General features: G+C 38.0%; 1 protein-coding gene across 3 annotated transcripts in view; it reads right to left on the bottom strand.

Moving 5' to 3' along the window:
* The window catches only part of LOC101744895 (uncharacterized), a 103,042-nt gene that overhangs the window by 22,009 nt on the left and 65,653 nt on the right, over positions 1-15,380 (bottom strand). Inside the window, exons 4-5 of one of the 3 annotated variants that reach the window (XM_012690648.4) lie at positions 12,339-12,560; positions 3,253-3,477 (exon numbers count right to left, since the gene is read on the bottom strand). In XM_012690648.4, coding sequence (XP_012546102.1) covers positions 3,253-3,477; positions 12,339-12,560 — 447 coding nt within the window. The remainder of the gene's footprint in view (positions 1-3,252; positions 3,478-12,338; positions 12,561-15,380) is intronic. The other 2 variants (XM_012690650.4, XM_012690649.4) reach the window with 2 other exon arrangements.

A 15,380-nucleotide genomic window follows, 5' to 3' on the forward strand; every position in this document is an offset into this window, starting at 1 on the left:
GAGGATCCGTAATGGCGTGAACCATCAGTACTTTTAGACCTATCCTTAATAATGCATTTTCAATTGGCTTCGACTGTATTAATGATACCGAGGGGTGAAAGACTATTTGGTTTAAGTGATATTTCGTTTAACACGCGACATTTATCTTTGTAATTAAAGGTGCGTTTTATTTTGTATTAGCAACAAGAATTCGATGTTTTTAATTGAAATACAATTAAGTTTACTCAATGCAAATAGCTGAAGAAGTTTTCTGTTGTTATGATATTTTTTCCAAATTTTATGCTTTAAATGGCTCTCCTGCAAAAATGTATTTTTGATGATGATGATTTTTCTCGAAAATTTTAGTGCTTTAACCAGAAATAGACAAAAAAATTCATCCACGACGGTGGGGCCACTCATCATCTAATGAGCTGTATGCTTGCTTGTCTAGAAACGCGATAAAAAATTCAATGCTAGAGAATATATTTTCAATTTATTTTCGACCATTAATCGATTTTTTTGAATGTCGATTGTGACATTATAATATCGAAATGCATTATCGAACGATATGACAATATAGTGTTCCTGAATAATTTACGGCCACCAATTAGGCTGCGCGCGATGCTATCGCTGTTTTTTGTGATTCACCATTCGGAACACAGAAAACTGTGGAGTATCCATTTTTCTGCATTTGTGTTAGTGTAGAATTTGAAAATTGTATATACATAAAATGTATTAGTGTTTCATAGGTTATGTAAATTACTTATTCTTTTTTATTGTTTTTTTTTATTGCCCTTATAGGCAGACGGGCATATGGCCCACCTGAGTGGCTATCGTCAGCAATGGATCTAGCGATTCTTGGTTTTTTTTTTTTTTTTTTATTGCTTATATGGCTAGACGGGCTCATAGCTCACCTGGTGTTTACTGGAGTCTAAAGATATTTGCAACGTAAATGCGCCACCCACCTTGAGATATAAGTTCTAAGGTCTCAAGTATAGTTACAACGGCTGCCCCACCCTTCAAACCGAAACGCATTACTGCTTCCCGGCAGAAATAGGCAGGGTGGTGGTACCTACCAGTGCGAACTCACAAGAGGTCCTACCATCAGTAATTAGGCAAATTATAATTTCTATAAGGCTTGAGAAGTCACTTAACATCAACTGAGCCGCCACAAAACCAATGCACAAAAAATATCTCCAGCCAAAAATACGAATTCCATATTGTTTTAAGTTATAAAAATTTCAAGGTTTAACGAGGTCTCCACACCTCTCCCTATTCCTAGAGAGCCCTCAAGATATCCCCCGACGACAGAAACATAATCCTTTTTATTTCATTTATAACCCATTTATTTTATAGAAGACGTAAAAAAAGAAACAAATGCTTTTTTTTATACGTTCTCTTCCACTGATATGTCTCTATCAATGTTCTATGAGAGACATTACGATTCGATTATTTAATGTTTTTGAAGAGTAAGGCGAGCGAATTAAGCCACAGACACAGCCCACTGAGTTTCTTTCTGAGAAAAAAAAAAGAATCAAATACTGAACCATCTAGACATGTCGCTTCCAGGTACCAAGAATAGCGGTACATGACGTATGTATACACTATGGTAAAATCTAAAATTAACTTAACAAATCATGCATCAATTGACGCTAATAGTAACTATACAATGTAATAGTAATAAAAAAGTAAAGGTAAATATTTAAAAAACCCTACCTGAAACGTTACTTCAAGAAAATAATTACTGAAATAAAAGTAATTCGAAGAGATATGGCTAGGATTTTCATGGATTTAATTTTGTTTATTAAATAAGGCGTTCAATATGGCGTCCCAATTTTTAGATTGCAAATTCATATGTATACCTAGTCCGGCCGTTGAATGTATGCAATTCTGACAGATCATATAGACGCTTGAAAGGCAAACGTGACTAACCGACAATGCATGAACTTCACAGTAGACTAATTTAAAGTTGAAATACCTGAAAAAACTCTATTTTAACGAATCTAGCTGTATAGGATTAAAATCATTTTAATAGATCTAGAAATATATTTTTTTTGCGCATCGAATATGGTTATTGCTTATCATTTATGTACAACGCAGTTATTGTCGCTTAGACACGTTTGCCTTTCAAGCGTCGATATGATCTAAAACAATGTTACCTACGTATACTATAATTGAGGTGGTTGTACATTCTTCATTAAAACATTCTTGTTGTTTACGCACGTATTAAGGTATGATTGAACTTGGGATAAATATTGTGATGTTTCGCTCAATTAAGTGCTGCATATATAGCTTTCTCTCGACCGCCGGACTTTAAAGTTATAAAAACTTATTTGAAATAATACAGTAGCTACAAATATAAACATACAAATATATACTCTACAAACTATTTAGTATATACAATAGTTATAGAACAACACCAAAAAGCACAATAATTAATAAATTGAAGAAACATTTAAAATAAAATACCTACTTATTAAAAAAGACAGGAGATTATATTATAGGATAAGAGTATAGTAAAATATTGTAAATTTTTTTTTATTATATTATCAAAATTCAAAATATTATAACAAATTTAAATGCACCTACACCATAAATATGGAGGGTAGAGGCAAGGAGCGCCATCTTGTATAGGGAATACGTTGAAGATATGTCCGCCTGTAAACATTAAGCTATTGTTGGAAGACTCACCGGAACAGCGCTACTGTTGGAAGTGGAAACGATATGAATATAGCAGTTTTAAACAGAGCGAAGTGTATCTGTCGCTTGTGACGAAGGGCTCGACAAGTGAATTAACCCATAGACACAGCCCACTGAGTTTCTCGCCGGATCTTCTCAGTGGGTCGCGTTTTCGATCCGGTGGTAGATTCTACGAAGCACTGCTCTTGCTAGGGCCAGTGTTAGCAAAACTCCCGGTTTCAGCCCCGTGAGCCCACCTACATGTTAGGCTGAAATAGCCTCTCAAGGCTATCAGCATAGGTAGGGAAAAAAAGCAGAAAAAAAATAGGGCACTGTTTTTAAAATCTTTCCATTTGCTATTACAGCGTCACCCTGATTGGCTTCTTTTCAGCGAACATTTTTTAATACACTGAGATCGTGCTCATTATTTCTACCCTCAATAACCATAAGCTAAATATAAAGATAAAATAGTTCCACAACACAATGCGATTATGCAAACGAAGCGAAAACAAAACGCGCCAAAAAAAACAAAACACACACACAAAATGGCGTCAACAAAATGGCGTCACATCAAATCTGCGAGGCGGGACAAACCTTTCGTCGCATCTGCAATGCATCAGCGTATTGACACGCCAATTGTACACTCCGTATTTTCTCTCCATCCCGCCAATCCAGAAGGGGCACTTGAGGTCGTGGACCCTGCAGCAGCGGTCCGTGCGCGTGTACCGGCCCAGCTGCGAGTACTTCGTTGCCGAAAATCCCTTCCCGCACCATTTCGTCCCCGGCACTCGGAGAAGTTCCAAAACTTCTCGCTTTGGTCTGAGACGGAATTTTTATTATATACCTCATTTAATTCGTTTTTTTTTATTTTTTTTTATTCCTTAGATTACTGGAACCTATAGACATCTACAACGTAAATGTGCCACCCACCTTGAGATATAAGTTCTAAGGTCTCAGTATAGTTACAACGGCTACCCCGCCCTTCAAACCGAAACGCATTACTGCTTCACGACAGAAATAGGTGGGTTTGTGGTACCTACCCGTACGGACTCAAATTGCGGATTTCGATTTTCCAAGAAACATTAAACGGAATTGTTTTTAAAATTAGCGAATTAAGAATATTATATAAATACAATTGTGCTAACGACAATTAATATCATAATAATACTAAGTAGCATCACATTCGCCAATGAACTCTCAGAACATTTATTTTGCAGTTACGTCAATGTTTAGATTTTCCAATAAAAAAACTAAATATAATTATTTTTAAAATTAACAGTTAAAAATATATAAAAATACAACTGTTTTAATGCTAATTTATATCAAAATAATAAAAATATAAAATACCATCATATTCGTCAATTACCTCTAACATTTGCAGTTAGGTACGTCAATAGACATTAAAATTTGTAATAGCCACCTCATTGAGTTATTATATGATCGTCAGTATCCCTTTATCATGAAAGTCATTCGTGGACATAATTTAACTAATTAAAAAAAAAAAAATCGCCTACTGGATTCGAACTTGGGCACAATCGCGTCTTTCGATTCGAACACACCAGCCGTCTTATCCGTTAAGCCACGACGACGAACGTAATTTGAAATGGTTATTAATTATTGTAACTATTACTTTCTTTTTGTTTGATAATTAAACACTGCTGCCCTTAATTGGTATGTTAATTAGAGTTTTACGCCAGCGTATTTTATTGTTGTTTTAATACGTTTAAGTTTACGAGAAATCGCCGTCACATTATTCTAATTGGTTAATTACGATTTTAGTTGTTTTTTTTTTGTATCGGCCCTTCCTTCACTCGATGTTTTAATACTGATTTTCGATGTGAAATTACGAGTTATATCAAATTCAAAATCATTTATTTCAACTTAGATGTTAGTATAACACACTTGTTGAATGTCAAAATATAAATAACAATGTTAACTCTACCACCGGTTCCAAAAAAAGCCACAGTCCTGAGAAGAACCGGCGAAACAAACTCAGCGGGCTTTTTTTTTTGTTTTTTTCACAAATATTTCTTTTTCTTTTTAAATAAATAAAAATATTTACAAATAAATGAAAAAGACACGTCAAAAAATCAATTAAAAAAATAAAAGAATTATGAAAAATGAAAAGGCCAGGAGCGACCGCCTCATTCCCAGTGAACATTCAAAGTTCATTATCAGTGAACTTAATTTGTCTAAAGGTCTCAATCGGAATAATATCTTGTATTTGAGTTTGATCTGTGGTTAGTGTACGAATTAGAAGACATTCAATACCGAATTCAGGTAAGCCTCCGATAACGCGGTATTCTACAACACGGTTTCACTCTTAACACGAAAAGAACAAATCCCCAAGATCCTTTTATAACACGGTACTTCTACAACACGATAACGAAATTTTTGTTTAAAAATAATTTACATTACATTATGCCCTATGAACACACAATATTATATGGGAATAACCGAAATTGTATTGCTTATTTTTTATGTATAATAGGTAAAAAATACATACAGGCATCGTCATTCAGAACAATTACACGTCCTTTTTGTACTGGGTTCTAGTCTCATATAACGCGGTTTCGCACAACACGCGTCCTTGTAGGAACGTATCTACCGTGTTATAAGAGGTTGTACCTGCGTTAATTGTCATGCGCATGTCTTAATTTGCATGTTGCTCTCCTTTGCATGTCGTCCAAAAACTGCAGTCACCCAAGAAAACGTTGATGCTGTGCGTAAGCTGATTGAGGAAGATCGACATGTGACATACCGCGAAATTCAGGCAACTTTAGACATTGGCATGAGTCAAATACAAATAATCTTGCATGAACAATTAGGTGTAAAAAAGTTGTTTTCCCGATGGATACCGCATTCGCTCTGTGAAGAGCAAAAAGCGGCTCGCGTTACTTGGTGCGTCAGAACTCTCGAAAGATTCCACGCAGGATCCTCAAATGCTGTATACAACATTGTATCAGGTGACGAATCCTGGATATACGCGTACGAACCCGAAACAAAAAACCAGTCACGAGCTTGGGTGTTCGAAAATGAGTTAAAGCCAACAAAAATTGTTAGTTCACGGAGTGTTGCAAAAAAAAAGGTGGCCAAGTTTGTCTCCAAAACCGGCCATGTTACGACTATTCCTCTTGAGGAACAAAGAACGGTTAATGCAGAATGGTATGCTAGCATTTGTTTGCCACAGGTCGTTTCTGAACTCCGTAAAGAGAACTGCAACCGCCGCATCATCCTCCATCACGACAATGCGAGTTCTCACACCGCGCACAGAACAAAAGAGTTTTTAGAGCAAGAAAACAAAGAATTATTAGACCATCCTCCGTACAGCCCCGACCTAAGCCCTAATGATTTCTATACTTTCCCTAAAATAAAGAATAAATTGCGTGGACAGAGATTTTCATCACCTGAAGAAGCTGTGGACGCCTACAAAACGGCCATTTTGGAGACCCCAACTTCCGAATGGAATGGTTGCTTCAATGATTGGTTCCATCGTATGGAAAAATGTGTCAAATTTCGCGGAGAATACTTCGAAAAGCAATAAATACATTTTTAAATAGTAATGTTGTGTCACTTCGTTAATTCCCGAAATTTTCAGTGCCGCCTAGGTATTAAAAAAAACCGCATCAAAATCCGTTGCGTAGCTTTAAAGATTTAAGCATACATAGGAACAGAGAAAGCGACTTTGTTTTATACTATGTATTAATTGAATGTCTAAGTTATACACTAACACAATAGATCAGGTCGTTACCAAACTAAAGACTTCCTGAGAATTTCATCGAATTCGCTGCAAACATTTTCGGAGTCCATGGGAAAGATAATTTTACGTATATGTAAGCTTGAGGGTAGACATTATCTTGTTGAACACCAAGTAAAACGATGTCACTTCTGATTCCTGATTTAATCAACAATATGTTATCTTAACAATTCACTTTAACACTTGTCCAACTTTAACCAGTACGTACAACAGTCACTGAATCACACAACGTAACAAGGATATAGTAAGTGCACCAGGCAAGCGCAGTCCAACGAATGTTTCTCGCAAGGCACGCACCGCCTTTTTATACTAGCCGGCGCAGCTGGCTTATGAGTCACTTCTGTTGCACGAGTGGAACGACACGGCCGGCGCACCCGGCTTGTGTGAGTCACGCCTGTTGCACGTGATGTTTATTAGAAATGTTGTTAACGCCGTCATATATATATAAAGATCGTTGATTATTTAGTATAAACACGAAAATCAGTAAACAATTAAGACAGTTTTTATTATTATCATAATATGTTACATACTTTTTTTAAGTACCTAACACGCTAAAAATTTGCGTAAATAAAGTCGTTAAGCAACCAAAAGATAAATAAGGTGATGAAATGGTAAATGGTATGATCGGGATAATGACCTCGTTATGCCGCATATCATCAGATGTGCCGTGAGCTCAATCTAATATCGAGGGCTGAAAGGCTGTTTTTTTTTATTTATTCCTTAGATGGGTGGACGAGCTCACAGCCCACCTGGTGTTAAGTGGTTACTGGAGCCCATAGACATCTACAGCGTAAATGCCGCTACCCACCTTGAGATATGAGTTCTAAGGTCTCAGTATAGTTATAACGGCTGCCCCACCCTTCAAACCGAAACGCATTACTGCTTCACGGCAGAAATAGGCAGGGTGGTGGTACCTACCCGTGCGGACTCACAAGAGGTCCTACCGAGACATCTAAGCGACATTTCGCTTAACACGCGACATTTATCTTTGTAATTAAAGTTGCGTTTGATTTGGATATCAGCATCAACAATTCAATGTTTTTAATTGAGCTTCAAATAAGTTTACTCCATTCGAATAATTGAAAACTGTTGAAAGTCTATGGCTCTTCTGTAAAGCTGCAAAAATGTCGCTCAAACCAATTATTAGCCTTTCAACTCTCGCTGTAATCTACATCTATATACCTAGTCAGGTCATAAATTCTGTCACATGTTTAATGTAAAATAATTGAAACAAGTTTATTCATTATGTAACCATTCATATACCAAAATGAACTTAACAAAACATAGATTCTTATGACACTAAAGTTTATTCAAAATGACCTCCGTGATTTTGAATACAGGCCTTCAATCTGCGCGGCCAGTCGTCTATCGCAGCACGAACGAGGTCCATGTCAATATCGGCGGCTGCCTTAATCAAGGATGTCTTGAGTGACTCCAAATTGGGATGAGGCTTTGAGCACGCCTTTTCCTCCAAGTGTTGCCATATCTTGTAATCTAACGGATTCAAATCTGGGCTGGAGGAGGGCCAGTCTTCGTGCCGGATGAAGTCGATTTCACGCGCCGCCAGCCAGTCTTGTGTGCTCTTCGCTCTATGAGCTGGCGCCGAATCTTGTTGGAATACCCAGTGCCTGTTATTGAACATGGTATGAGAAACAGGTTCCACAAGGTTCGTCAGGACTGTATTTTGATACACAACTGCATTCGTTTTTACACCTTTCTCACAAAAATGTACCTCTGTTAAGCCCCAATAAGAAACTCCCAACCGTACCATGAGCGAGGATGGAAAATGATCTCGTTGGACACGCGGAATACGGTTGCTCGCTTCTTCACTACTGTGTGCGTACACCTTATCATTTTGTTTGTTGTAGCTCTCTTCTACGGTAAAAAATTTTTCATCCGAAAAAAGAATTTCCCGATATTCTTTTCCCGCGTACCGCTTCAACAAAGAGCGGCATCTCTTCAGTCTCAGGTCCATTAGACGAGCATTCAAACGATGTCCTGCTTTTCTTCGATATGCCCGAAGCCCTAAGTCTTCATTTAACACCCTTTTCACCGTGGTTCTGCTTAACCCCATCTGAAGGGCCAACAGTTTCTGCTTACGTTTGGGATTTCTTTGAATTCGCGCCTTCACAGTTTTTATCACTGCTGGAGTCTAACAGACCGAGGGCGACCACTTCTTGACCTGTCATCTACACTAGAGTCTTCATTGTATCGTTTGATGATACGATAAACGAATCTTTTGGTTATATTCAAATTTTTCAGTATGTTAAAAATTTGAATTGGCGCGTAACCGCAACGATGCAACGCAATAACTGCAACACGGTCTTCTTTAAGCGTCCACTCCATATTTAAAAATGAGTAAAATTCTAAAAGTATACATTTTTATTTTCATGAACAATTCGAAATTCGAATTCAATAAACTTTTTTGTGGCCAGCATTCTAAAAGAAAAGTTTTTACTGTGTGACAATACTTATGACCTGACTAGGTATATAAAAATGAATTGCTGTTCGTTAGTCTCGCTAAAACTCGAGAACGGCTGGACCGATTTGGCTAATTTTGGTCTTAAATTATTTGTAAAAGTCCAGAGAAGGTTTAAAAGGAAGGTTTAAAATATAAAAATACTCGGAATTAAATAAAAATAACAATTTTGTTTTTCCTTTGATGTGTCCCCCATCCGACGGATACCTTTTGTTTGTTTTAAGTTTATTTTATACAAAAGTTTAGGTCTTTTATTTATCGATTGAGGCACTACGAAGTCTGCCGGGTCAGCTAGTAGTAGAATAAATTACAATCAACATTGGCTAATAATACGCGTTTTCAATTCACACGAATTTACATCTACTTATTTAGTATGAATCTATTTTTGAGTATTACACAATTTCACTTAGACATCACTAAAAAATGGACCACTTTATGTTTAGTGATTATAATTGTATCGAATCGTAAACGCGAGGAGTCATAAATCCGGTTCGATTCCCGTTTAGGTAATAAAAACGCTTCGTACGATCAATGGACGATATATAAGTATACTAGACTTAAACTAGAAAATAGGAGTATTTCAGAATGGATAAACAATAAAATATTTAAGTGTGTTTTCTGTGATATAATAAGAAAAAAACATTGAAAGCCCTGAAGCCAATGATATTTTATATGTAAAAAGAAGCAGACATGTTTCAAGCGCACGTCAAGTGAAGACTTGAAAACAGGCCAATTGGGACGTTTCGTCTTTAGTCGCGTCTAAACAAATGCAATAATAATATAACAAGTGCAATCGTTCCAATTATAGCTATCTTTTTTACTCACGCGCTTATCCCATCTTTTGTACTTTTCATTAATGCTACTTGTCAACATGTGTGTGCACTATATCGGTAGGTATGTAGATATATATGGCGCGATCAGATTTGAAGAGTCAGTTACTATGAAGATAACATATCTGTTGTATAAAAAATCATTGCCTGAAGCTCTTTTAAAATAAATATAAAAAAATAAATAGTAAATACTATTAATAAACTAAACAAAGCTGTATTTTATTTTTACTGAATGACAGACTTCACTCCATGACACTGAAGAAAAAATCTTAAAAACAAAAGAGTTTTAAATATATTTTTTTATTGCTTAGATGGGTGGACGAGCTCACAATCCACCTGGTGCTAAGTGGTTACTGGAGCCCATAGACATCTACAACGTAAATGCACCACCCACCTTGACATATAAGTTCTAAGGCATCAAGTATAGTTACAACGGCTGCCCCACCCTTCAAACTGAAAATGCACCACCCACCTTGACATATAAGTTCTAAGGCATCAAGTATAGTTACAACGGCAGCCCCACCCTTCAAACTGAAACGCATTACTGCTTCACTATAAAAATAGGCAGGGTGGTGGTACCTACCCGTGCGGACCCACAAGAGGTCTTACCATCAGTAATTTCATTACTTAGATCGGTGGACAAGATGTTAAGTGGTTGCTGGAGCCCATGGACATAACCACAAATTGAATGCTACCACCGACCTGCAGACTTGATTCCTAACTTTTTTCCTACTGCTAATAACCTCAATTGGTTGTACTAGCTTCACGGAACGTGTAGGCAAAGTTCACGCGGTTCACTCTGAAAGACTTTGTCAACATTAACCCTAGCAAGAGCCGTGCTTCGCAGAATCTACCACCAGATCGGAAACGCGATCCACTGAGAAGATCCGGCGAGAAACTCACTGGGCTGTGTCTGTGGGTTAAACTGTATAACGCGTACATCACTATTTGTTATTCCTTGTGGGTGTTTGAGGGGTAAGCATGCGGGCGGGTCGAACAACAAGCTTCCACAAAATTGCAGTGGCGGGAAGCCATTATAGAACACAAGATATTTGACATATGCCTGAATCTCGCTCACGAAGCTTTCAAGCGAAGCTTACATGTATAGAAGTTCCGAACAACAACATTCGAACCGTCGGTCTACCGAGCAATATCACCCGCTCGGTGGAAGATCTTCCTTCGTAGTTAACTCCCAAATAGTCGACATAGACACCTGTTTAATTGTGTTCACCTCAGTTCTCGTGGTTCACTCTTAAACTATTCGACTGTGTTAGTAATAATAATAAGAATAAGAATAAAAAAGAAAAATGCAAAAGGAGGTGGCTCAGCTAATGCTGTTCAAGGTCAATAGATCGAAGAGCGCTGATTTTCAGTCACCCCCGTTTCCTTTTGGTTCGTTGTGGGTATGAAGACTTCGTGTGTACATACTTAAAACATAATAAATAGTATAAACTGGTATAAAAATAAGAAAAAAACAAAACAAAAATCAAATTAAATAGTGAATTCGTTATAACTGTTTTTTTTTTTCTATTATTAGCGCAATATTCAAATTATATTACGTCGATGGCGTTTCGGAACGTACCATAGATCACTTTGTTATGTTTTTATTACGGTTATTTGTATTATTAAGTAACGCTTCGAACTGATTGGCGTTCGATGTCTTTACAAGTTGTAATTTACAAGGCCCAGCTTGTGTGGATTGGCTCGGGGTATGTGGGATGCGAAAGGCAGGAGACGGAAGGGAATGGGGTGAATTCGAAGAGACCTACCCTCAGCATTGGGTGGACATGGGTTGAAAAAGAGTTCGGGGACTTGACGGTTCGCAGATGTTGGAAGCGAACCGCGTGCCGAGGGATGTTTTAGGGCTTTACCCATTAAATGAGTCCAGTTGCGCTCTCCCACCCGACGTCGGGCTTTCGTGTGGGGTCAGAACCCAGGCAGAGTAGGGGGGTACTCGCCGGTATTACTACAACCAGAGTCCCGCCGCCATCCCGGAGTCTTATAGCCTTTGATAACTGCTAGTTCGTTAGCTAAGCAATACAAGGTGGTGATATTGTAGACTGACACATAATCATTACGCGCCTATGCCAAGTAAGTAACCTTTGCGGTATTAAACGCGATGGGAAATGAATTTTTTATTTTTATTTATTACCTCTTTCTAAGCAGCAAGAAAGCCTCTGGTCTGTAGGGGGGCAGCTCTGGAAGAAGTGGTCCTTCATCACGGCGATTCGTAAAGCTGGTTCAATCAAAGCCACCGGTTTTCATTAAGTGCCCCTTCAAGGCTTGGCGGTTTGGGAACCGCGTGACAGTTTTTCACTATTGATGAACGTCTTTGATTCCGAAGGCCGAACCTGACCCAAAACCTCTACACGCCAATCAAAACACGCCGACGAAAACATACAAACAAACCACCACCCACAATATATACAAAAACGTGAAAATGTATGAATAGATACATATGATGCAAGCTCCCGGTGCCAAAGTGTCAGATCCAAAAAAAAAAACCAAACCAAAACAACAAATTTTCAACGATTCGAAATTTAAAACGACCGTTACCAATTCGAATTTGGAACGTACGAAATTTAAAAAAAAAAAAACAAAAAAACCGACCAACCTCCTATCGCAGCGACAGTGCGATATCGTATACGGTCTGTAGTTGAAGTACCCGAAGCGGCGCCGGAAATTGCCGATGTTCGTTTGGCAGTTGTCGTGTTTCCGACAACAGCGGTCGACGGCCGTCTCGTCTCCCAGCTCCTCGTAGTCGGAGGCCAGCTGACCGGCCCCGCACCATTTAGTCCCTGGCAGTATGAAATTCTCTCTGATCGATCTCCGCGACCTGACACAAACGTTTCCTTTGCCAATTCTTTTATTAAAACAATCGTCCCATCATTACTCATTGTTGGATGAAGACGTCCCTCCACTGCACCTCTCAAACGATAGCCCTTTGAGCCATCGATAGATCGACCCACTGATAATGTATATAAAGTACAGAGCGTCGCAATACCGATTATTTGCGCTATTTTTTCGTGAATTTATATGTGAAAATAAGCTCAGCATTAAAACTGTTAATATCCTGAGTTTTTTAGAGTAGCGTTTTAGAGTTAAAATGCTAGAAGTCGTCGTGGCCTAAAGGACAAGACGGCCGGTAAATTAATTAGCATCTAGCGACGTGACTGTCTCCGTGTTCGAATCCTGCATACGGGCATTAATTTTGTAAATAATTTACGTACACCACGAAGGAATAATATTGTGTCAATTTAATGAGCGTGTATTATCTATGGTGGCGAAAGGGATGATTTCGAAGAGAGACTTTTTGGCGGGAACGCGAGGAGTGAAGTTGTGTGATTTATTTTATTTTCTCTATTTAAGTAGTGTTTCTTCAGGTTTAAATGTGTAATAACGGTGGTTTATTGACTGTTTAATATCTGTGAAAGTGCACAAATGTGGGAAAATGAAACAAAGCCGCTGGACGTAGCTTGTCGGGATCCTCCAAAAAGTCCACTGAAAAAATCTCAGTAAATTACCACCATTTTACTGAGATTATACTTCATCCCATATCATCTCATCTCATTTCATTTAATTTCATCCCAGTTGATTAATTTGTTAAATTAATCATCTTCATTTCATTTCATTTCAATTCATTTCACTCCACAATATCATTTTTCATAAAAATAAGAATATGAATTAAAATAAGGCATGGCCTAAAGGTTTTAGTTACCAGGTCATAAAATCCCTTAAAAAAATGATTTCGAAGAAGGCGCCAAATGTTTTTAGATTAAATTATGGAGGGTAGAAGTAAGGTGCACCATCTTATATATTATAGGGGACAAGTTGAAAAATTGTCCGCAAGTAAACAGCGGACTAATTTATGGGTATTATCTATGCAGCGAGCTATTGTTGGAAGACTCGCCGAAACAGCGCTCAGCGCTAGTGTAGGGAGTGGTAATTATGTGAATATAGCAGTTTTAAACGGAGCGAATTGTGCTGGATTGAAGTGATGTTAACCATAACCACCATATCACCATAATTGGCTCCCTTTCAGCGGACACTTTTTAATACAACGAAACTCTTTTTTAAAGGGATTTTATGACCTGGTAACTAAGACCTTTAGGTCAAGTCTTATTTTAATTTTAATGAAAACTTTTTTAATATGAACAACGATATTAAGAAATGAAGTTGATTAATATGAAACTTAGCATGAAATGAAATGAAATGAGATGAGATGATATGGGATGAAGTACATTCTCAGTAAAATGGTGGTCATTTACTGAGATTTTTTCAGTGGACGTTTTGGAGGAACCCGAGAAGTTACGTCCAGCGGCTTTGTTTCATTTTCCCACATTTGTGCACTTTCACAGATATTAAACAGTTAATAACCCACCGTTATTAGACATTTAAACCTGAAGAAACACTAAATAGACAAAATAAAACAAATCACACAACTTCACTCCTCGCGTTCCCGCCAAAAAGTCCAGACTGTGCTCTTTAGTTCTACCCTCCATAGATTAAATCGTTGAACTCGATTACACCGGCTCCACATGTTGGCCCCAACGTTGCTACCAACGTTGAGCGGTTAAATTGGTGAAGTGTCCACACGTTGGCTGTTATACTAGTTCCTTTGCGTCAGAGCCAACGTGGAGATGTGCGATACTGAAATTGAAATTGCTCTAAGCGCTCTTATAGTACTGAGTGTGTATAATTTATATTTGTTATTGAAAATAAATAAAAAATCCACGACAAAGGAGATGGTGGATGACACCGCGACATGCAACTTCGATGCGTGTTGCAATAGGACTGAGCAAAGCGCCAGCATGTGGACGGATCGCGAACGTTGGGGCCAATGCTATATTCTAGATCCACACGTTGGGCGAGTGGCGTTGGAGCCTATGTTGGGGCCAATGTGTGAAACCGGCGTTAGATCTGCTACGTTGATATGCCGCTCGCTACAACCGACTTATTTGTGTGGTTTGGTGATTTATAACTTGCTGGTCAGACAGTTCACCTCACTTCTCCCCTTCTCTCTCTCTCTCTCTCTCTCTCTCTCTCTCTCTCTCTTTCTCTATCCCTTTCTCACTCTCTCTCCTTCATACAGCCAAGGTATACTAATATTCGTTAGACAAAGACATATTGATATAAAGAAGATACAATAGATAAAAAAAATGGTTCGCGTGCAACTTGGTGTACGTGAAAGAAGTGAAACTTCTTTTGCGGTGTATAAGTATTGTGGTTTTCTACATTTTTCATTCTTTAAATCAAATTGCTGTAATAGGGATGCTGTGTATAAGAGAAACGACCTAGCTCGCTTTGTCCTCTCCCTCTCCACACGGTCGAGTGATTCGCGAGACGCTCTGTCTATTTTCTCACTCTCTCTCTCTCCCTAAACTGTATCCTTTCTCTCTAGCTGTAACGAATTTATCGCGAGTTAAATTTTACTATCAACGTACTTAAAGAAGTTTCACTTCAATAATGCGTAGTTTGAAAATATACCGGAGGCTAGTCTAGGCTAGTTAAATTAATATCGGTAATACAACATCGACATCCATATTGAGATTTAAGGGAGATATATCTAAGGTGGATATTCCAATGGTTTTTTTTAGTAATTCCCTTCAAATCGGAACTAGTTATTGTTTTATTAATTTTTCTAATGAAATACGTA

The sequence above is a fragment of the Bombyx mori genome, chromosome 24, assembly GCF_030269925.1.
Source record: "Bombyx mori chromosome 24, ASM3026992v2".
In the NCBI taxonomy this organism is placed as follows: domain Eukaryota; kingdom Metazoa; phylum Arthropoda; class Insecta; order Lepidoptera; family Bombycidae; genus Bombyx; species Bombyx mori.